The following is a 23,195-nucleotide window of genomic DNA, read 5'->3' as shown; positions in this document are numbered from 1 at the left end:
TTTTCCATGATTTCCTAAATAACAAAAATTAAAGATTTATTTTATTCTCATATGCTTGATTTATACTGTTTACTAATCTTTTTCAAATCAAACGTGTAACACAAACGCACCCTAAACTAGTTGAGGGATAGTTTGTTGTTATAATATATTGAACTTGTCTTACAACTGGGTCGATAACTGTCATGGATTCGGCCTAATTGTCTTAAAGGCTTTTTAGAATAGCACATATTTTGGGTTAAGGTGGACTAGCTCTTGTAGATTGGGCTTTTCTACTTTTTGGAATTATGTGCAGTGCGTGATTTTGTTAATTGAAGTCTTCTTCCAAAAATTAGATGATAGAACAATAAAAATATCAGTAATACATTACACAAACTAAATATTGAAATTAGTAATCTAATAACATTCTATCGATTTGTTTTCCAAATATTACAAAATTAAATTTTGGAAATAAAATTTCAAAAGTTTATAAATTTATAATTATATGTTCTAAAAAAGAAAAAGAAAAGAAATATACAATATAAATTAATTTTATATTATTATTCAATTACATTTTTCATGTATGATAAATTTGTTAACTCTTTTATAATAATTACTTTAAAAGTTATATAACGATGATTGAATTACAATTGTTTTATACTAAATAGCCTTTAAATTATCTAAAAAAGTATTTTCATGAAAAAATACAAAAAAAAAATGAGAATATGAAGAGAATTATGTAACCTATTCAAATGAAATTGAGGTTAAACAACTTAACAATAGATTATTGGAGTAATTCCCATTTTGTACTTTAAGATGATTAGTAGTATAATCTTTAAATTGCACTAATTATCTATGATGAAGTTATGCAACTCTATTTTGCTTTGAGTAAGTTAAGGGGTAAAAAAGAACAAGGGAATTGGCGCTTTGATTGAAGACCCAAAAGGCCACCAAACACAAGTTCAATTTCAATCTATAAGAAGCAATGTCAGAAGCAGAAGCATAAGCGTCGGTGTTGAACGTTAAAACCTAAAATGACTGGTAACGAGACCCATTCAGATTCAAAAGCAGCCACATTTGTGATTAAGGATCTGAAATTCACATACCCCGGCGTCGACGGCTAGCCACCGCCGGGCTCCACTCCGCTCATTGAGGATTTCAATCTCACTCTATGTTCCGGCCACCGCTGCCTCCTCGCCGGTTCCAACGGCGCCGGTACTCTCTGAATCTTAAGCATTTGGCTATTCGCATATCCATTTATAACTTTATCTGTTTTTGTGATTATTATGAAAGACCACTATCCTCAAGATATTAGGAGGGAAGCACTTGGTGGAGCCTGACATGGTTCGCGTGCTCGGAAGACCAGCTTTTCACGACACCACTCTAATATCTTCTGGTCATCTCTGTTACCTTGGTGGCGAGGTTCGTTACTGCTTTTACTTTACTTTTCCACCTTCAAAATCGTAACCAACTCTACTTTATTTATTTATTATTATTGATGTAATTAAGTGCTCAACTCCTTAGTTACAATTTAGGACTGTTAGAAATTGATATCGTCTTTTTTGTTTTTTGCAGTGGAGGCAAGATGTTGCTTTTGCGGGTTTTGAGGTTCCAATACAAATGGACATATCTGCTCAAAAAATGATATTTGGTGTGCCTGGGATTGATCCTCAAAGAAGAGACGAGCTAATCAAGGTCTGCTTTGATGAATCTTTTCTTAAACCTTTATTAACCTAACATGGTTCCTTGGTTTTATGTGTCAGCATATACTTCATGAATACTTTTTTTTCTCTTCATATGACACGAGTATGCTTTTTGTAATTTTAAACAGGCAAAACAAAGCAGCAGGGCAACGCCATGAATAACTTACCTTAGTGGTTAATACAATTGACCACAATTCTTTGGCAACTTGTTTTCTCTTTGTGGGCATAGATATGGCTGTAGGAGTGGCTTAGTGACCACTGAATTGGCATGTTGTTTTATACAAAAGTACCACTTTCTGTATAACCATGAGTCCATGAGAAATATTATTTGACTTTCATTCATTTCGTAAGATATCCTTCTTTTTCCATTGGGCCTCTTTGGTTCATTTATGAATGTGGTTGTCCATGAGGTTTCTCTTAACTTATGTAGTTTATGTTAATAAAATATAAGGAAACTAACTCATTGAAGTGAATGCATTAAATATGTTACCAGCATCTATCCATGAATTTGATATTAGATGCCATATGGCATAAAGACTGAGCTTTGAAGTTTCAGATTTGACCAAAAATAAAGCCATTATGTACTCTTGATGTTGATGTTCTGTTTATGTGTGGCTATTTCTGGAAAGGTTTTTGTGGGAACGCATATATAGTTGCCTCTGGAAATACTGTTGCTTAATTTCTATCTTGCTGTTCAACTGGATAGGTATTAGATATCGATCTTTCCTGGAGATTGCATAAAGTATCTGATGGACAAAGACGAAGGGTGCAAATTTGTATGGGTCTCCTCAAACCATTCAATGTATGATAATCTTTTGTTTGATCTGTTAAAAAAGTCATTTTAGCCTCATTGCGCGTATGTACAAGCTTGTTCCTTGTTTATATAGGTTCTTCTTCTCGATGAGATAACAGTTGACCTTGATGTCCTAGCAAGAGCTGACATTCTGAGATTTCTAAGAAAGGAATGTGACGAGATGGGTGCCACTATTATCTATGCTACACATATATTTGATGGTCTTGAGGATTGGCCAACAAATATTGTACGTCTATGCTCCATTCTGAACACTTTTTATGTCAATGTTTTAGCATAGTCCTTCATCATTCTTAATGTTCTTTTTATCAGGTTTATGTAGCCCATGGGAAGCTGCAACTAGCAATGCCTATGGACAAAGTCAAAGAAATTAACAAATTGTCACTAATGGTTAGTGCTATACATTATTTTGAGACTTAAAACACATTTGATCAATTATTTATACGCCACTCACTGTATCATATGGTAAAGAAATTAACAAATTAGTCTATGGTTGCATAGTTGGTCCAAATCCAAGTAAAGGAAAGAGGGTTGTGTTAGGTTCCTCACAGCTATCATAAAACTTGTCAAGACCCCAAGCATACTCATGCCGAATTGTGTGACAATGTACCAAGAAATAATGCATTGTATGCCTCGAGTATAATTTTAAATGAGTTGGTGTCATTTTTCTTGGCACTGTGATAATTTCCAAAACACTTTTTTGCTCAACCTAGTATTACAGTCATAATCAATATTTAGGGTTTGGGACCAACTATGAGACTGTAGGCAGAGTTAAGCAGTGAATTTTCAATTAAAAAAAAATTGTGCCTAATTAGTTTTGAATATGCAGAGAACAGTAGAAAGTTGGCTGCGGAAAGAACGAGATGAAGATAGAAAGAAAAGGAAAGAGAGAAAAGCAGCTGGTCTTCCTGAATTTGGAAAGCAAGTTGTGGGAAGCCGTGTAACAGGGGATCCAGCGCGTGCTGCAGTTCAAGTAATTAATAATGGTTGGGCTGCAGGACGATTAAATTCCACCATTGCTGGCGAGGAAAACTTTCTCCTGAGCTCAAACCGAGTATTGAGGCAGTAGATAAATTTTAAATGCTATGTGCGTTTTTTCTGTGTATTTTATGAACTTCAAAACAAAATTTGTTCTCCAATGCTTTCTGGCATATGTAATTCGTTTTGATATAGAAATGATCATAACAGGTTATACACATAAAATCAGAGTTAATGTATGTATCTCTACCCTTGAAAGTATTGCAAATTTGTGACCAATATATGAGAATAAACCAATAACAACCTTCAGTTCTCTTAAAATTACTCTGGTTGTTTTTTTTATTATTATTATTTATTTAGATTATCTTTGACTTTAAATCCAAATATCCGAGAATTTCACTAACATAAAAAAAAGGCTTTTAGAGACAAAGGTCGCCTGCCTACGGATTCATAGATTCATAGCCTGGCGGCAGTTCGCTAGAAACTAAGGGACTAAGTTGTTCGTATTCAAGATGGATAATTCGATTCTTCTGAATTCCATCTCTCAATTCTCTGCATAAAATCACAATGAGATCTCCAACTTTATAATTTGTAAAAACTCTCATTCATTTTCTCTAAAAGATAAGAGTATATTTACAAATTAGTTTGTGAAAAACTTATTTTAACTTATGCAGAAGTTTTTTTTGTTTTTTTTATTCTTATTTTATATAACCAAAATAACCTTTATAGGAAATTGGTCCAAAATTGTGTTAATGTTTAAACAAACTAAACTTTTAAACGAGTGCCTCCGGTCTCGGGAGTAGTAGAGCTTTAATTAAGCTTTGCCAAGAAAATATACGTATATTTGGCTTCACAGAATATTTACACAAAAGTGTCTGAAAATAAAAAATTTATACCAAAACTCATGCAGGCTGCTCATCGACCAAAACTGGTGGCTTATGGTGATAATACAAAAAGAAAAGAGACCTAGCTAGTTCTTGTTACTGGAATAAAATGTATTAACTATTAAGTGCATTAGTCTTCCGCTATGATGACTTAATTACATGCATGAATCTGGAGGTGGTTCATTTATTTAATTTGCATTTGAACAAAGATATTGTTTCTCCCATACGTATAATATGAATGTCATTGTCTCAAATATAACTTCACAATACTCGGGAAGTAGAAGTAACAATTTCCTTAAATTTCCGATTATAAACCGGTATGTTCAACTACGCGAAATAGTTAAGAGGATGATTTGTTTGGTTACCTTGAAACTCTGATCTGATCTCATTTGTTAGTGAAGCTGCAATCATCATAAACTCTGAAAACAAATTAAGTACGCTTTTATATATATAGGGAGAGAGAAAGAGACACACATGCAGGTTATATCGTTATGTGTTTTATTATTTGAAGAAAAGAAAGATTAAAGAAAAATAATACTTGAACACCCAAATGCTAATTGATACCTATTGGAAAAGAAAAAAGATATAAGTAAAATGATATAATTTGATAGGAAAGATAGAAATGATGAGTGTTAGGTAAGTATTGAAAAAATTAGTTGTCTAGATATCATGAATTTAAATTATTTTTCTTTTCATAATTATTTTGGTGGGACAAAATTTGAGTTTATTTATTTTCCGCTTCTTTGATATATTTTATGGAGTTAAAAACCAGGAGGAGAAATGTGAGGGAAGTGGAAGGTGTTAGCCAATAGCCACTCGTAGTTTACGGGCACTAAATATGAACAACGTACACTATAAATGAAGCTCTGCAACAAATTAACCAAGTCATATACAACTCCTAGCATGAATATATATTGCCTTAATCCTTTGCTGGATCTAGGTTATCATGGCTGGAAAACTCAAATCCTTAGCCTTCATTTTTATTATTCCCCATTGATTCAATTACAGACATAGGCTTTTGTCACATGAAAAAGAAATAAACATTAACATGGAATTATGTAACGTCGGTGATAGACTCGAGTAATTCAAAGTCTTTTTTAATAGAAAAACGCAGTGCTACCAGAATCATTATTATAAAGTAGCTGGTTTCCAATAACACCCAGGAAGGAGAAATATTGGAATCCCATTGATTACAGAATTAGCACTGTTTCCGCATAATCAAAGTACTGTACTCCATATTAAGTGAAATTTCTAAAGCGTCCAACGGAACAACTGATTAATGGAAGCTTTAAATTTAAAGGTTTAGAGATTATTGACTGATGCAGGATTGAAAAACATGATCGGGTCATGTATAGTTTGTAATTCATTAATTATTTAAAAATTCTACAGGATCCAATACGATTGCTATGATATAGTATCAAACACCTAAATAAAGAAAAAGAAAAGACTTAAAAGAGTAAAAAAGAAAATATTATAATGCTATATAAGAGATGCAACAACCCATCAACCTCATAATATAATCGTAAAGCCAAGCAAGAAGATAGCGGCATTCCACAAAATGTCCCTTAAGCCTGATCCAGAAAAGTAAACAGAAATCAGAGTTACACAGGTCAAGCAACGAACACAAGAGATGCAGAATTTTCAAGGCATACCTTGTTAGCTATATTGTTGGAGAGCCAGTCCAGCCCTTCATATAGTCCTTCCCCAGAGGTGGCACATGTGCTCTGGATATACCTGCAATGAAAGGGAAAAAAAAAACAATACAAAAATTCAATTATCAAAGTACACATTAATTAAAGGTGGAAGCAGGCAGATATAACAGAAATGCATTTGAATACCAGTGGCGTTGGCGTAGAGAATGAAGACCAAGCTTGTCTGTGATTTCTGCAGCATTCATAGCATTTGGAAGATCTTGTTTGTTGGCAAATACCAGGAGAACAGCATCTCTCAACTCATCCTTTAAATTAACCAAGAAGATAACTAAATTTTCTACCACAAAATATAATGCTTAAATGCAACAGTTTCACCATCATCGCTCATAAAGTCAACCAAGACCTTTCGAATCCAGTGTATGCAAGTTTATTTGTAACAACTCATCAAGCAAGACCTTTCGGTCAAAGTGATGCTGTCCACATATTTAAGATTCATCTTGCTCTAAGTGTCATCTATTTACCTCATTCAACATCCGGTGGAGCTCATCTCTAGCCTCAACTACACGGTCACGATCATTGCTATCCACAACAAAGATAAGCCCCTGAGTGTTTTGGAAGTAGTGTCTCCATAAAGGACGGATCTGTGAGTGCACAATAAAAAAGACCATAAATGTTTAGTATGCAAGAATAAAAAAATAAAGGCAAGACAAATTTGGAAGTTAACCTAATAGGACTTGCATGTATGTATTCTAACTCCAATAAAGGTGCAGAAGCCATAGGAACCATCCAAAATTTTAGCAAAGTAAACAGGAACGCAGTAAAAATTTTGCTACCTCATGAATTTCAAAAATGTTGTTGATTAAAGCACATAACATGGTAAATACTAAATACTTTTGAAGAAATACAAATGGATGAATGAACAAAGGCATTCGCGGAAATACACTAAAAAAATACATGGATGATGAGACTACTCTGTACATGACTTTCCATAAGTAAATACAACTCATCAACCTTTACAAATACATATGCACATTGGAATTCTGATTAGCATCCAAACTGTAAGCCACGCCATGTATCATGCCTGCCATCACATTTTCACAGGAAAAACTTGGAAACCACAATGGCTTAATATATAGTTTATAACTTATGTAAGTATGTTGGTGTTGTGTGCTAATGAGGGAACCTCCGATAGGCACAAGACCATCAACAAGCATGTTGCAATCAAAACCAACAGATTTTAAGGATCAAATTCTATAGAAGGGGAATTTAGAATAAATTACAAAAGATTGCATATATCTACATTTAAACAAACATAAAGCAGCATATATTTTCATAGGCAGTGGCAGAGCTTCTTTCAGGTAGGGGTTGGCAACTGGCATCCTAAAGTTTTGAGTCTTTCTTGTTTTGTCATAAACTTCCTTCACAGTCATCTGTCAAAGCTTGATGTTTTTTACCATAACTAGGACCTAAGTTAATTCAAAGGAACAAGGACTACAGAGAAGACATCATTAAGCTCCTGCCCCCATCAAACTTTTGGGTGATGTTCTGCTGTGTTCTGTCACTGTTTGTAGGAGTTCTTTGTTATAAAATGTAAGTCCCAACACTGATAACTTTCCATAATATGGTTAAAAGAAAAACTCAAAAGGAGACAGGTGCCATATATGTATCCTATGTTGATGCACAAAAGTAAGTTTGAAATAGAACAAGGTAGTTAGTAGTTACTGCCACATGTTCACATCACATCTGTGATCAACAAAGAAACATAACAGGAGAAAAAAAATACTATAAATCATTGCGAAATTGAATAAAATATTCTTCCAAAGTTTTAACAGAACTTATTGCAAAAATACAAATATACAATCCACAAACCTTATCTTGGCCACCCACATCCCATACAGTAAAGCTAATATTCTTATATTCCACAGTCTCCACATTGAATCCTGGATAACAACAAACATAAGCATCAATTGGCAATTCATTTTTCAACAACCATAAGACATGCAAGGGAAGCTGAATGGTGAGTAGAATCACATCATAAAGCACTAGAACTTCTAAAACTATGGAGAATAAAAGAAGTTGAAACACAAGAAAAAAAGGAAGCATGTAGAAGACCAATTAAGGTGAATACCAATTGTGGGAATGGTTGTGACAATTTCTCCCAGCTTGAGCTTGTACAAGATGGTAGTCTTACCAGCAGCATCAAGACCTACCATGAGAATACGCATCTCTTTCTTAGCAAAGAGCCGGCTAAAAAGCTTGGTGAAAGACAACCCCATCTCTTAGTTCAACTGGATGACGAAATTCATGAGAAGGAACATGTCAGCCAAATCACATAGTTGCAATCAAATCTCATATTTCAAGAATCAAATGTATAAGAGAAGCATTGTCATCTTATCCAGATGCAACGAACACAACCTAATTTTTGAAACTCAGACTGAATTAAAAAAAATACTACACGAAAGTGATATTCCAGGTTTTTTTCTAAAAAAATTAAAGAGGCATTGTTAAGTGTTAATTTATTTCACCAACTACCTTTAAAATCCATCAAACAAAATACAATAAAATAATTCATTACGAGCAAAAATCTAAACCGAACAGGAAATAAACAGAGAGGAAAAAGAACAGAGAGATCTGCTCGACACGACTACGAAAGAAAATTTTCAAAAACTGTTTCGACAATAAAATGATTTGACTTCTTCACTCAGCAGAACACACTACACATCAATTGCTCGATTCGCGATTTGAAAATGAGAAACGGATTTACTAGGAACAGATCTGGTAGCGTAGCACGTAACAAGATTGAAAGCATTTGAATTCAGATTATGCACGGACGAAACAACGAACCAGAACTCGAATAAAAGATAATCAGATCTAGAGCAAGCAAACACGCGAAAATGAGTACATAGCGAAGGCAAGCACCTCTTACAGTCCACAAGGAGAAGAAACAGGCGGAGAGAGCGAGCGAGAGAACTTACAAGGAGAAGAAGCAGAGACAGAAGAATGAGAATATTAGCAAACAAGAGGGTAAGATCCAAGAAGAAACTCCCCCGAAACCATACGCAGATGAATGCTCCTCGGTTTTAATATTTATTTATTTACTTTAGTACAAAATATTATTATTTATTTTAAGTTAAATTATTTTTTTTCTATTTTAAAAAAAAAATTTGATTCTGTATTTTTTAAGTTTAATTTAATCTTTTAATTTTTAAAAATAATATAAAATTATTATAAAACACACATTTCCTAAAATTGTTAATTTAATTTAAATGACATATGATCAAATCAAATTGATTTTGAAATTTGGAAAATCAAATTAAATCTAAAAAAATTAAAAGATCAAATTAAACCTAAATAATAAATTAAATAAAAAATTAATTTAACCTTTATTTTTTTATAGAGTGTTATTACTAGAGAAATGTTTATCCGCACTCGTTGATACACGTTTTAACATAAGATTCATTAAATTATTGGAGTTTGATTCTTTAATATATAAAATTTATTTATTATTTATTAAGTAAAAATTATCCTCTAAAAAAAGTAGAAATTATTTTTTATGGATTGTCAAAGTATAAATATTTGTATATTGTGAATAGAAAATCATTTGAAATTAGATTTTTATTGTAATTATTATAAAAATTAATAAATTTAATAATATATGATTAGATGATAACCTGTTTCAATTAAATTCTTTTTTTAAGTATATCTTATATGTTAAAATTCATTAATCAAAGAATATGTCAAGAAATTTATAGGTTAAATTATTTACTTAGTTTTTATAGTTGTCTTTATTTTAAGTTTTAGTCTCTATGCAAGAAAAGAAAATTATAAGTTTTAGTATATACACAATTTTTTGTAATGATTTGTCACCATCAAAAAGATTTTGATTGGATTTACACAACGTATGTTTTTTTTAAAGTGTCGCAATGTGGTTAACGACGGGACGTCAAAATAAAATTGTCAGATAAATAAATTGATAAATTGTTTTCCAAATAATGAAAAACTTGGAAAGTCGTCACCAACGTTTACTTATAGAAAACCTTGAAAAAACCAAAAAGGATAAAAAATAATCTACCATTCGAAAAAAAAGATCATAATATTTTATTATTTATCTTTCCTTAAAAACATAAATTATATTTTGTTATATTATTTTTTTATTTAGAAAAGGAAATCAAATTCTTATATTTTTCTAAAGAAAAAATATTTTATTTTTTAGTTTTTTTTGGGTCGACAAAGGGTTTGCTCTCACTCCTACGTATCTCAGGTGCAATGAGAAAATCAAACTTACTTAATTCTTTGTAAAAAAAGAGGTTGCGTGATGGGTTGATTTATTTTATTTTATTTTGAAAGGTTTTGGTTTTGTGGTAAACTTTGTGAAGTCAAGCAAATCGAAGACCCAACATGACATTCACAAAATTTACTCACTTTATTGAAACACTGTCAAGCAAGTCAGAGACCCAACATGGAGTGTATAGAGCATAAGCGTGTACCGAAGAATACTAATGATGATTTGCAAAAATAAACAAATAATTGACATAGTGATAGGAAAGCAAATAAATAGAACGTGATATAATAGAAGTGGGGAGTACACTTAGTAATTAAGGATGTGGGATTGAAACGCGGAAAAAATAAGAGGAATAACCAAGTATTTACAATATATTACTTAAACTAAATAACAAGACAATGATAAAAATAAAATCACATGGAAGAATAAACAATATAGACAATAAAGAAATACAACAAAATAAAGAGTTATTCCTAATATGTATAATTATTTTTTTTAAAAAGTCAAAGGATTGACTTGGATTATTTAGTCAACACTGATGGAGTGCTGACATGATGGGCCTAGTCATCATCCTAAGTGGCATGGGTGCACATATAAACAAAGAGGTGTAACCATCAATCTTTTTTTATTTTGGACTTCACAAAAGAAATGGGCTAGCCCAAAATGAAAGGGTGCATGCATGTAAAAAAGAGGTGTAAATAGTTGTTTGCATTTTATTTCAGACTTCACAAAAATTGGCTAGGCCCAAAACAAAAAAGGATGCATGTATTAAAAAGAAGGTGTAAACAACAATTGTTGTTGTTGTTTCTTTTTTACGTTTTTTGTTTTTTTGTTTTTCTTTTTTTTAGGGTTGGGTTGGAATCGGGTCAGGGCGACCCAGCCCAACTCGCAATTACGCAACAAGGTTGAAAAACCCTAGTTGCATCACGTAGAAAACAGCACGCCCAAAGTGGAAACCACTAGCGTGCTGCCTGTGGCGCCACTAGTGCAAGGTCCTGCGGCGTGAGGCCACCACGGGGGTAGCGGCCTGACGGCGGCGGTGGCACAAAGGTGCAAAAAAGAAAAAAAGAAGAGAAAAAAATGAATGTGAAAAGGGGACCTAACGCCACCGGCGAAGGGTCCAAGGGCGAATGGTGACGGCAACGCTCCTACACTACCATGGAATAACGACAAAATAGTGGGAGCGAGGAGAGAAGCACTATGGTCTCACCAGAGTTGGCAAAAGACAATAAAAAAAACAAAAACGCTTCCAAGAAGCATTTGCACAACTCAACAAAATAAAGGGATGAGAAAAAAAAAACAACAGACCGTGTAGGCCTTGTTGACGACCATGGTGGAGTCACCACAGAGGGTGGCCTGATGGTTCGAAACCATGGTGGAGTCACCACAAAGGGTGGCCTGATGGTTCGAAAAAAAAAGTGAAAGAAGAAGAGGAGGAGGAAGAGATAGAAAAAAGAAAACAAAGAGAAGAGGAGGAAACGTGAGAGTGAGGAATGAGGGATTACCTGATGTTCCCTGATCATTTCCCAAACCTTCCGTTTTTTTTTTGGCTTTTATCTTGTGCTATTTTCTGTCCTAATGGATTCTCTTTGAGAGCCCAATAGACCTCAAAATGTATTATTATTATTATTGTTATTGTTTTTCTTATTATTATTTTTTCTCTTTTACGTTTTCTTCTTCTTTTTTTTTACTCTTCTTTTTTCTTCTCCCCTTTTCATTTCATTTTTTCTTAAAAAATAATAAATCAAACCTTTAATTATTTGTTTCCTTTTACTCTTTTATGAATCTTTCTTTCAATTTGCTCCGAATTAGCCACATTGATTTTATCTATCTTGTCTTGTTTCCTTGTATTGAATCAATTTGATTTTATTGTTTTTATTAAAACCAAAATGTCTTGTGTTTAGTGTTTTTTTCTTTGTTCATTCATTTTCCAATTTAACCAAAACCAAATTTTGCAAGATCATCTTAATCATTCACTTTTAGAACTTGATTTTATTTAACTTGGAGCACAAAACAGACTTTGTATAAATAATTAAAAAAAAAGAGACAAAGAAAAAAGCATTTAGGCTCATGAGTCCTTTTGGCACAACCTAATTCTGAGTTGTGTTCAATCTAATCAGTCTCAATAAGAATGATAAAAATATACATTGATAATATCTTCAAAATTCCATAAAATTAAACAAAAAAATATCAAAAATGAAAAACAAAATGGATCAGGACATTTCTACATAGTTCAATCCCCTATTCTGAGCCCTGCTCACTACCCTACACCTTGGTGCAACCACCTGTTTCACTGAACTACCTTCCTTGGGTCAGCTACCTGCTTGTGCTACAAGGACTCCTAGCCACATGTGATAGTAATGGCACTAGCTGCCACTGCCATAAGAAGATAATTTAAAATAATTACAATTGAAATAAAAACTATTTCCAAGCCTCTGTAAATAGGAGAGGAAACCCAGCAAGAAAAACAAAACAAAACTCTAAAGAGATCAGATACTCACTTCAAATACAAACAAAATTAAAGATAAGAAAAAGAGGAACCTGAGTGGCATCGAAGAGATCACAAGGAGAAAACCAAAAATCACAAAGGGACACAAACACAGGTAAGCATCATCTCCCCCCTGGTTCTTTGGCTTGGCCATGACCATGTTGTTAATGTCTTGTATAATCTTGTTGTGTGCACCATTTGTACAAAACCACATAACTGAAACAACAAATAGAGGCAATAAATTGACTTCAACATTAGTCTGGGATAATCAACACTCATCCAATGCTTAACCTTGAAAGAATGAGCAATACTACCTACACCAGGAATCAAAGCAAATGAAAAGGCAACAATGGCCAAACTCAAATTAATTGCATTAAACATTGACTCCCTGAAATGAACACACATCTCACAATTGAAAACCTTGCAAATAAAAAACCCTAATGCTCAACAGAGCATCATAGGGGAATAAAACTATAAGAAGAAGACAAGGAAAGAATATAAAGAATGGAAATTTACCACATCATCATGCACAGTCGCACTTCGCCATGCTCAATTGGTGAAGCGATTTCCAATGACCTTTGTCTTCTCATTATGGAACCACTCTTATCCCTGCTTCTTCTCTCTTGTTCGACCCAAGTAGCAACAGAGTCGTTGACGCTGCCTCGTACCGCCACAACGACTCTCATCCCATTCCCTATCTCACACATCTCCCTTGACCAGAACGATCCTCGCCACCACTACGTTGTGATGGTTCAACTTTTTCCTCCCTCACTTATGCCCCATCACGCCACCATGGTGAGCCGTCGTGATGGCGTTTCCATTATACGTCTCTCCCCCCTTTCTAATACCTTGCATGGCCCTTATTGACGAAATCCATAACAGAAACAAACACTCGCTACCATCGCATCGTGCCGCAACGACATGACTTTTCGCTCTTCGCCATAGTCGCTCTTAGCCTCTACCAGATAGAGAGTTGCTTCAATGTTTGTGATATTTAGGTTTAGCCTTTAGGTTTTAGATTATCTTGGGTAGTTCCTTGTTTTATTCTCGTGCATTTGATTGTTTTGCAATGGGTCTAGCCTAATTGATTTTTTGCCCCAAGTCCAATTCGTGCGAAATCCATAAAAGAAACAAATAATCACTAATTACAACCTATATATTGATAATAATGCTTTAAAAAGGATTGTAATATAATCTTAAATAAAAGGTAATAAATATGTAAATGATCATCTTTTTTTACGTGTAAATAATTAATCATTCATTAAACAATCATTTAATATTAGAGTAATTCAATTTCAAGGATTAATTTTTATTTTGATGATGATGATCAATTTCAATTTCTATAATTAGAGTATTTAAATTAAAAAAATATTTTCTTTAATTAAAAGGGGATAATTATATGTGACATCTCTTTGTTTCTTAAAATCTTCGAGGACACAAACTATGACAACTTGATGCGCTCAAAATTATTTCTCAATTAATATGTGTTATCATAACTTTCTGAACACATATATTCCATAAAAAATAATAATAATAATTTAGAACTATTAAAAGATACTGGTCATTTGGATGTATCCTTATAATCCTTAAAGCTCTGAGCCACATGTTGTGACAATTTGATTCTTGATTTTTCCTTCTAAAATATACATGTTGAAACCATATTAACTTGCTTAAGGAAATGATTTTGGTGTGACACTTATGTCAAGTCTACTTTTAAGACATATGAGTTGTGACAACTCAAAAATCCTAAAATAACAACTATAAAATAACTATGCACATATCACAATCAAAAAATGCATAGTCTTTGATTCTCCATTATACTTGGAGATACGTAGGACCAGAGAATTATCCATGTCGAGCCATATAAAATAAAACACAAAATTTATCAAAATTAAAAATAAAATAAAAATAATTGGATGAATAAATTCATAGTCTTTGTTATAATTAATTCTTAGTTGTGTTTAAGGTGAGATAAATATTTTAAAAGTTATTTGTTTAACTAATTGAAGGTAACCGTTTTTTTAAAAATGGATGTCGTAAGGTGCTAACACCTTCCTTGCGCATAATGAACTCCCGAACCAAAATATGATTTTCAAAGACTATTTTTCGTTTAAAGGTTTCCTAATGTTTTCCTAGTAAAAATATTGGTGGCGACTCCTTAACTTTTCACAAAATTATCGTTTTGAGTTCTCGTCGTCCCATCACGACCCTAGTTGTGACACCTTCCTATTGAAGAAGGTTGTATTTCGATCACTGTGCTTAAGCTACAATGCTTTCACATTAGCTCTTCTAGCTTTAACAGATCATCCAACTCCTTCACCATTGATCTCGACTCCAAAAGGATGGTCTTGGATTGGGGCTTGTGTTGCAGGTCATCCAACTTTTTCCTAAGGGCCTTGATTAGTTTTTGGATTTGGCCAAAATTTGCATCTCCCATCATTTCCAAATTGGATCCCACTCTCTTGATATTTTTCATAGTATTACCACCCAAAACCCGTGAGCCTATGATGATGGCCTAACATTCCTCTATCTTTTGCAACCAAGTTTACTCAAAGTGATAAAGCTTTTGCCTCTTTCTCTTCTTCCCTTTTGGCTTTAGACTAGCAAGACAATCCAACATAATGTGATTGTGGTCAAACTTATATTTAGGAAGAGTAGAGACCACATAATGAGGCCAAATATCTTTCCATTTGTCATTCATCACTACCCGATCCTACTTTTCTTGAGTATTGTAGGGGTCTTTTATCATATTTGACCAAGTGAGACAGAACCCAACTTGACAAATATCAGTAAGACCACAATTAGATAAACCAACATAAAAGGTTCTCATCGAAGTCAAGTTTGGAGCATCTCCCCTCACCATCTCCTTCGTTAATCTAACTTGGTTGAAATCCCTCAAACAAACCCAAGGGTAGTCATCTAGAGGCTTCAATCTCCTCAAAAGGTCCTAGGACAAGGGTTTTCTATCCTGATCAAGGAAGCCATAAAAACCTGTGAGAATTACCTGAAAAAACTGATATTTACACACATATTTCGCTGAGATGTGATTCAGAGAGAAGGATAGATGTCCACCTTAAGCAAATCTTTCCAGAGAAGGATCAGAGCACTTGCTTTAGCCTTTCCACATCCCTTACAGTCCACACCGAAATAATGCTTCAAATACCCTAAATTCCTCAGAAAATTATACTCCCTACCTTCTTCTTTGTCTCCATTAACATTACATTGAGACCCTCTTGAATAACGAGCTTTCGAAAAGCTCGAACTATCTATGGGTTTCTAAGCCCATGATAGTTCCAACCTAGGGCCCTCATTGTGCCTAGTGGGACTGGGCCTTAGTCCTTACTGGTCTTGCTTGGTGAATTTTTTTTGTTAAGGTGTTCATCCTCCACCTCCATCGAGTCACCTTTCGCCACCATCTCCATACTCCTCTTGCCTCCACGGGAGTGTCGTGGTAGTTCAATTATTATGGTATTACTCCTAGCCACCCTTTTCCAAACTCGAACCTATTTGTGCTTAGGGGAATTAGTAGTGACCACACCCTTTATCTCTGGTCTCTCCACAAAGTCTTTCTTTCCTTCCTCTGTCTCATTATTCATATTAGGGTTTTCCCCTAATCCTTTTCCCCTACCTCTTTTTTTCCCTAAACTTGGTAAAACTTTTGGTTCCATATCCCCTTTTACTTGTCCCATCATGTCCCCTTTCTTCCCTTCACTTAAGAGGTTAGGCTCCTTTATAAGTGTCATAAGAGAAAAGTTCTCCAAAGAAATTCCAACATTCATCATGGACGACTCTATTTCTAGTGTAGGGTGGGTCCCATAGTCATTGGTTTGTGAGACACCATCAATAGACCCTGCCTTGGTAGGTGACAATTTGTCACTAATTGGTTCCCCATGTTTAGTGCAATTTCCCACAAAAGACCTCATTGGAAATAACTGATACAACGTTTGGGTTTAGGGGGGGGGGGCTTAGGTCAGGGCTAAAAGGATAATTATCATAATCCTCATCGTCCACTTCCACCCCTGGCTCCTCACATTCTTTCAGCACATGATCCATCCTCCCACAAGCATAACAAAAATTACTCAATCTATCATATTTCACTCTTAGCCTCCTTGGCTTCTTGCCTCCCAACTTCAGTTGCAACCCCTTTCGCAAGGGCTTAGAAATATCAATCATGACCTTGATGCAAATGAACAGTCCAAGCCAACTTTCCTCTCTACCGTCCCACTCTACAAACTCTCCTAATGCACTACTTTTTGTGTTCTAAACCCAATTGGAACATTATACCCCCTAATCCAAAAAAGGGACTGACTTAGATCCACCTCCTCCCTGGTTTCATTTCTTTCCGCACCACCAACCTTTTGTCAAAGTTCCAAGGTCCCCCTATAGAATCCTCTCCTTATCTCCTTCTTTCGGGAACCTGAAAGGTTCTTCCCTACATCTCTAATCTCAATCCCCCATTTCACCCTTCACGTATATGCCATTGTTGTTTTGAAAGCTTTCACATTGAAACCATTTGTGGTAGTCACCTTTCTCGCTAACCAAGCCTCCCCATTCCCCTCTATTTCTCCTTGGCATTCGTCTTCTGTGATGGAAATAATGATATCGCCTTCTCCATCATGGGTAGCTGGTCTCTTTCCCCGATCCATAGAGAGAAACGACAAAAAGTCTTAGTTGAAAAAAACCTTAGCAGAGTAGGAGAGAGAAAAAATCATATTAATCAATATAAGCATGTTATACTTAGGGGAAATGAAGATAATTGAAAAATTAAAATTAACTTATGTTTTCTCTAGTATGTTTTTTTTAATATAAGGTTTTTCTAGTTTTAGCACTATGGACCAAAATTGAATTTTTATACGTGTAGGAACTAGAATTTACAATTTTCTAGTATAGGACCTAATGTTTTAAATAAAGGTAATTATTTAATCATTTTTTAAATATTTTTAACATATAAATCATATGAATGTAAGTGCAATGAGATTAATATTGATTCTTCCCTCACACACACACATAAACTAAAAGGAATTGATCTAGTAAAAGAGATTAGTCATTTATAACACAGTAAACCAAGGTTTGGATCTTTCTTGAAAGGATGTTTGCATTTAGTATTAAATAATGTCTTGAATAAAAGATTGTCTACAAAAGGATATACCTCTAAAGAACTATCAAACTTCTTTGTTGGGAGTTGCTCAAGATGAAAATAAAAACATTTTTCCCATAACATGACTGGATGGTTATTTTAGATTTTAAAATAGTTTTAGAGTTACGTTTATAATTTATAGTTCTTGCTTTTTTAACAAGCATTCGAATCAAAAGGGAAACTTGAAACAGCGATGCTATTTGTTTACTAAAAAAAAAAAAGAAATTGACATGATAAGACTATGAATTAATATCAGAAAAGTAATGGTTATGCACGAGTGATGGAATTCATATCGTTTAGTAACATCTAACAATCTTTTCTCAACTTGAGAATGACAATATTCTTATTGCCAGATAGGGGTAATAAATTAAAATGTGTAGGAGCAATTTTCAATCTAGGCTTTCAAATGTGACACAAGATTACAAAATGCACTAGACGTTAGAAACGTCTTGTCTTCATGCACTTGATCTGCATTGAATCCTCTGCATGTCACTTCCTCTTCCCTTTAATTAGCATCATGATGGTTACCATTACCGTTGGAAGGATCATAGGGTTGCAATTCCAGGTCTTTCACCTCATCCTTCTCGCTTTCCTTTATTGCCTCCATGACTGTGCCTTCAACTTCAACCATGTCTATCTTATTCATCTCTTTGTTCTTTCCCCACAAAACAAAATATAGCCCCAACACTATCAGCAGAGACCCAATGGCACTGAACCAATCCAAAATTTTCCATCAAGAACAAACCAAATTGAAAAAAACCATAATGTACAACTTTTATTTATCATCAGGCACAAAAATGAAATCAACAAGCTAGCATTGAGTCATATATCGATGGGTGGGTGATTATTGATTATTGAGTAAAGTCCATATCATATAATTTCTTACGTTCCAACGTATAATTGCTCGTGAAGCAAAGCCCAGCTAGCAACAGCAATGATGACAAGCAGCAAAGGGGAGAACACAGACACATAAAGGGGACCTTTCCTCTCTATGGTCCATGACATTAGCACATACGCTAGCCCAGTAGAAATAGTCCCCTGAAACCAACATTATAGAATGCAATATAATTATGACTACTATAATTAAATAAATGAACCAATTCATCATTGTGTTGTAACTACTATATATATGTAAATATACCGCATAAAGTGCAGAGGTGAGTCTTATAGTACTGTGGAGTGACCAAGCTGAGACATTGTGTTCAGCAGACAAGGCAATGGCCACACACTGAATGCTTGCCATCAAACACATGTAGAAAGTGCTAGTGTAAGGAGCTGGATAGCTCTTGCTCATGTTTGCCTGAACAAACCAAAACAAGTATATATATTAATTTAAGGAACCCTTTTTTTCAAGTATAGTAACTAATTAATTAATAATATCACTTGGAATCATTATGCTTACTTGAACTATGAACCATACTGCCCAAAGAAGAGCACTAACAATTACAGCAACAGGGCCTAGAATCAAGTTTGTTCCACCCCCAGAAGAAGAGGATTCTCTTTGCATTTTTTCTGCATATCTCCAGTGAATCTCTGACTCACCTAGACCAAGGACTTCTCCATGGTAAAATGATAAAAGCACCGCTCCACCCACACTAAGGACTGTTCCTAAGGCCTTCGCTACCCCTGCCCTAGTCTTGATTCTCAAATTCTCTTGTCTGCACATAAATAAAACATAATGTAAGTGGTTCTACTATGCTTTCTTTTTTCTTTTTCGTGTGATCATTATCTAGTTCTATCTTGAAGCCTTCTGCAAAGTAATATTATCAGTGAACATGAATAACGAAAATACTGGGGTAGTCTTGTTTGTTTGTTCGCTACTCACCTAGAGAGGACTGCAAGAACAAAAGTGAATGCTGGGAGCAAGTTGTTTAGTGCACATGCAATTGTAGCGGTTGAATATTTAAGCCCCAAAAAGTATAGAATCTGATTTCCTGTTACTCTGCATTCAATTTCAAATTAATAATTAATTAGAATTAGCGGAACAAAATATCAATAAAGAAAATAAGAGATATTATTTTTCTAAAAATATTTGCAAACAAACAGTTTGGTGATTGAACATTGAAGTGTTATAATGCAACTTTGAACAAATTAAAAGGGTAGCAGCAACCAGATTAAACTTACCCTGTTAAGGAAGATAGTAATATCTGGAGCGCAATGTGCTTTGTCATTCGGGGAGCCGTATTCCTATTGAAAGTAAACCAAAAAAAATGTCTTTTAATAAATAAATTGTAAATCATGATGCAAACACTGATCAGGGTTTTCTCCCCAGTTCACCTTCCTATTTATTAACTTTATGCTAAGGAGCAAAAAAAGAACTGGCAATTTTCACCAAACTTTTTTACTCGTCCATGTAGAAGCTAGACAATATATATAACTACAACTATATGCACTGAGCAGAGTCTTTATAACGAGTAAATCATGTTTGAACACTGTAATTATAACTAATCAGAAGCTCAAAACGTGTTAAAATAATAATAAAGTCCGTTAGAATTAGAATTTAATTATAATTTGTCATGTGTAAAATTGTTTATTTTTGTAACGATTATTTTCAAAATTACATGGACATAATTAATTAATTATCAACTTATCATCCCAGAAGTAGAACTCTGGATCGATGTTGTGTTGATAGAGGACGAGAAGTTGGATGCAGAATATGAGATGGGAGAAATAGCCTTAGGCCTAAATGGTTCAAGAACTATAAGGTTCCTTGAACATAGGGTGTATGAGCTGTAGAGTGACGTAAAGCACGAGAAGTAGTTATTTTGTTATGGTGTTGAGTTTTTCTGTTATTTTCAGCACATGTTTCTCTGTTATAATGAGGAAAGTGTGAATCATACAAGGATGCTTGGTTGTACTAAAAATCATTTCCTTTGTATAAATTGTACCTTAATAATTATAAGTTAGCTAAAACTTGATAAACTCTAAGATAATAGCTGAAAAAAAATCAAAATGTATAAGTAATTGATTGAATTAAAAGTATTTGATAAAATTAATTATTAAGTTAACTGATAAATATAAAATAATATATTTAGTTATTTGAGATAAAAAAAAATATTTTAAGTAAATTAATGAAGATAAAGAATAACAAAAAAAATAGTAGTTTATAATTTTCATAAACAAGTTAAAGAAACTTATCAAAATAAATTAGAAACAACTTCATTTACTAAACAATTTTTTTTGTCAAACTAGCTTATAAATTTATAAACTAGTCAAGTAGTTTATAAGCTAATAGAGTGACTTATCAAACACAAAGAGTTAAGAGTTAGTAAGAAATTAAAAATTGCATTATTTTTTTTTGAAGAAAAGAATTGCATTATTATTGATGGTGCACGTGTATGAAATAAAACCCGACTACAAAATAACATAAGCATATTCATAAAATGTGGATATATGTGAGATATAAGTGTATTATTACCGTTCAAACCAAAAAGCGAAGGGAGCAAGGGAAATAGTTGCAAAAATTTGGCGATAAGCAACAAGTACAAGAGGTTGCATGCCAGATTGTATTGCAAGCTTTGAGGTAATATTCATCCCTGCATAGCCCAATTGTACAATAATCATGGCCAAGAGTGGAATAATACTACTCGCCATTAATTCTCTCTTCTAAGTAATTTAAGGTTCTTCTTCACTGCTCTGCCTTGGGAATTTGGAGAGAGCTTTCAAGAGAGATTGTTTTAGAGAATGGGTCTTGATCGACAAAGAATGAGAAATTAAATGTGGGAGAGAAGTGTCTCTATGTACAAATATATATAAGAAACTGCAACAAGAAGTATGGGAAGCCGTGAATGAAATGAGTATAAGAAAAGTGTGGCAAGTGTTCCAAATATAAAAGTAAAACAAGAAAAAGAAACGTAGACAGACAGTGCGTATATATATATGATCCCTTTTTTAGAAAAAAAAAAACAAATTTAGGTAATATCTTATGGCCAACACTGACACATTCTCAAAAAATGTCTTTATACACGTCAAATGATTTTTTGAAATCTGTGAAAAAAATTGTCTGAAAAAATTATTTTCCAACCAAAGCTTTCAGCATTGAATAAATATGTCGATGGTTAAAAATGAAATTTAAAATTAAGGATTTAAGATTAAATCTAGTTTCTGATTCAAGAAGCTACTCTACACTGGAGTCTGGACTCATATCACTTCTATCAACAATAAAATAAAAATCAGTTATTTATTATAAAAACTCAAATAAGAAACCTACATATTGAAGATGGTCTAACATTAAAATATAAGTATTTTTTTTATTGGTGAGGTTCAATTCTTTATGTCACCAATTTGTTTCTCTTAAACATTTGTCCATAAAAAAAATTCTTTATCACTTTACCAAAAATTTATTACAGTTCACTTGCAAGGAGTGATACAATAAAAGTTAGTTATGTCTTAAAAAATGTGTATCTTTTTTGGTGTATGATATAATTTTTTGGTGTATTTGATTATAGAATAGATCTTATAAGAGTTATATCATTTTACCCAACACAAAATGAATCTGTGCCAAAAAACACAAAAGAGTTAGGGTCTCAAGATTATAATTATTTATAATATATATACTATAGAACAAACTCTCCCGCATATCTATAGATTTTAAGTTTTAATATCATTCTGTATAAGATTTGATTGATTTTTTTTTTTTTTTTGTGGGGGTGGGGGAATAGTATATGCAGATGTCATTCTGTTTATGTTTTTTTGTCTCGGGCTGCAAAGCTTTTGCTGAATTCAGAATTTTGAAGTAACGGAATGTTATACTTCTAACCAGGCCCATGTCAGCAAAAACAATAAAGTGAATAAACAGGACCCACATCAATTCTCATTTCACACATATTAAGGTTATGTCTTATTTATCAACATGATGTGTCTTGATAAATAACTTGCCTGTTAAATATGTTGTCCAAATTCATGCCATGGAATGGAATAAGATCTTTTAGGAGAGGTCAATAGCTGATTTTCCTATCTCGAGGGACTAGTGTGTTTTTCCATTCTACCGCTTTTTCGTAAAATACAAAAAATACATATTTATAAACTATTAGTTTATTTAATTGCTTGAAAATCAGTTAATAAATAGTAATATATTGATACCCATTACAAAATCCTCTGTGACAATGCAATTTAATCAAAATATTTTCATCCATTCATCCCTTTGTCCTAACTTTACGATAAGACAACTAAAATTATGAGTTTTTTTAATCATTCACTCTTTGAAACGCGTGACCATATCAGTTTAAATTTGGGGTGCGTGTGTTTGTAAAATTGAACTGTAACTAATCCAACTTCATGCATA

The 23,195-nt window shown here is 33.5% G+C and overlaps 2 protein-coding genes and 1 pseudogene across 3 annotated transcripts; 1 reads left to right on the top strand and 2 right to left on the bottom strand.

Annotated features, from left to right (window-relative positions):
• Positions 1–876: 876 nt before the first annotated feature.
• LOC114402858 lies at positions 877–3,693 on the top strand (annotated as a pseudogene).
• Positions 3,694–5,679: 1,986 nt separating this feature from the next.
• On the bottom strand, positions 5,680–9,079 carry LOC114403844 (ADP-ribosylation factor-like). Of its 2 annotated transcripts, none has more exons than XM_028367039.1 (7): positions 8,980–9,079; positions 8,133–8,292; positions 7,874–7,944; positions 6,526–6,645; positions 6,191–6,309; positions 6,005–6,086; positions 5,680–5,923 (listed from the first exon to the last, which is right to left on the bottom strand). In XM_028367039.1, the coding sequence occupies exons 2-7, from the start codon at positions 8,278–8,280 to the stop codon at positions 5,918–5,920; spliced, it is 546 nt and encodes a 181-aa protein (XP_028222840.1). In that variant the 5' UTR covers positions 8,281–8,292; positions 8,980–9,079; the 3' UTR covers positions 5,680–5,917. The 2 variants fall into 2 exon arrangements, with proteins under 2 accessions (XP_028222840.1, XP_028222841.1); XM_028367040.1 differs by having other exon boundaries at positions 8,924–9,073.
• A 9,078-nt stretch (positions 9,080–18,157) lies between these two features.
• On the bottom strand, positions 18,158–21,632 carry LOC114402851 (WAT1-related protein At1g09380-like). The gene is made up of 7 exons (XM_028365536.1): positions 21,330–21,632; positions 20,036–20,098; positions 19,737–19,853; positions 19,314–19,569; positions 19,053–19,211; positions 18,798–18,949; positions 18,158–18,621 (listed from the first exon to the last, which is right to left on the bottom strand). Exons 1-7 carry the CDS (start codon positions 21,503–21,505, stop codon positions 18,417–18,419), a joined length of 1,128 nt encoding a protein of 375 aa, XP_028221337.1. The 5' UTR covers positions 21,506–21,632; the 3' UTR covers positions 18,158–18,416.
• Between the last annotated feature and the right edge of the window lie 1,563 nt (positions 21,633–23,195).

The sequence above is a fragment of the Glycine soja genome, chromosome 20 (assembly GCF_004193775.1).
Source record: "Glycine soja cultivar W05 chromosome 20, ASM419377v2, whole genome shotgun sequence".
Taxonomy (NCBI): domain Eukaryota; kingdom Viridiplantae; phylum Streptophyta; class Magnoliopsida; order Fabales; family Fabaceae; genus Glycine; species Glycine soja.
The sequence above is the reverse complement of the archived record's forward strand: the minus strand, read 5'-3'. Positions and strand labels throughout refer to the sequence as shown.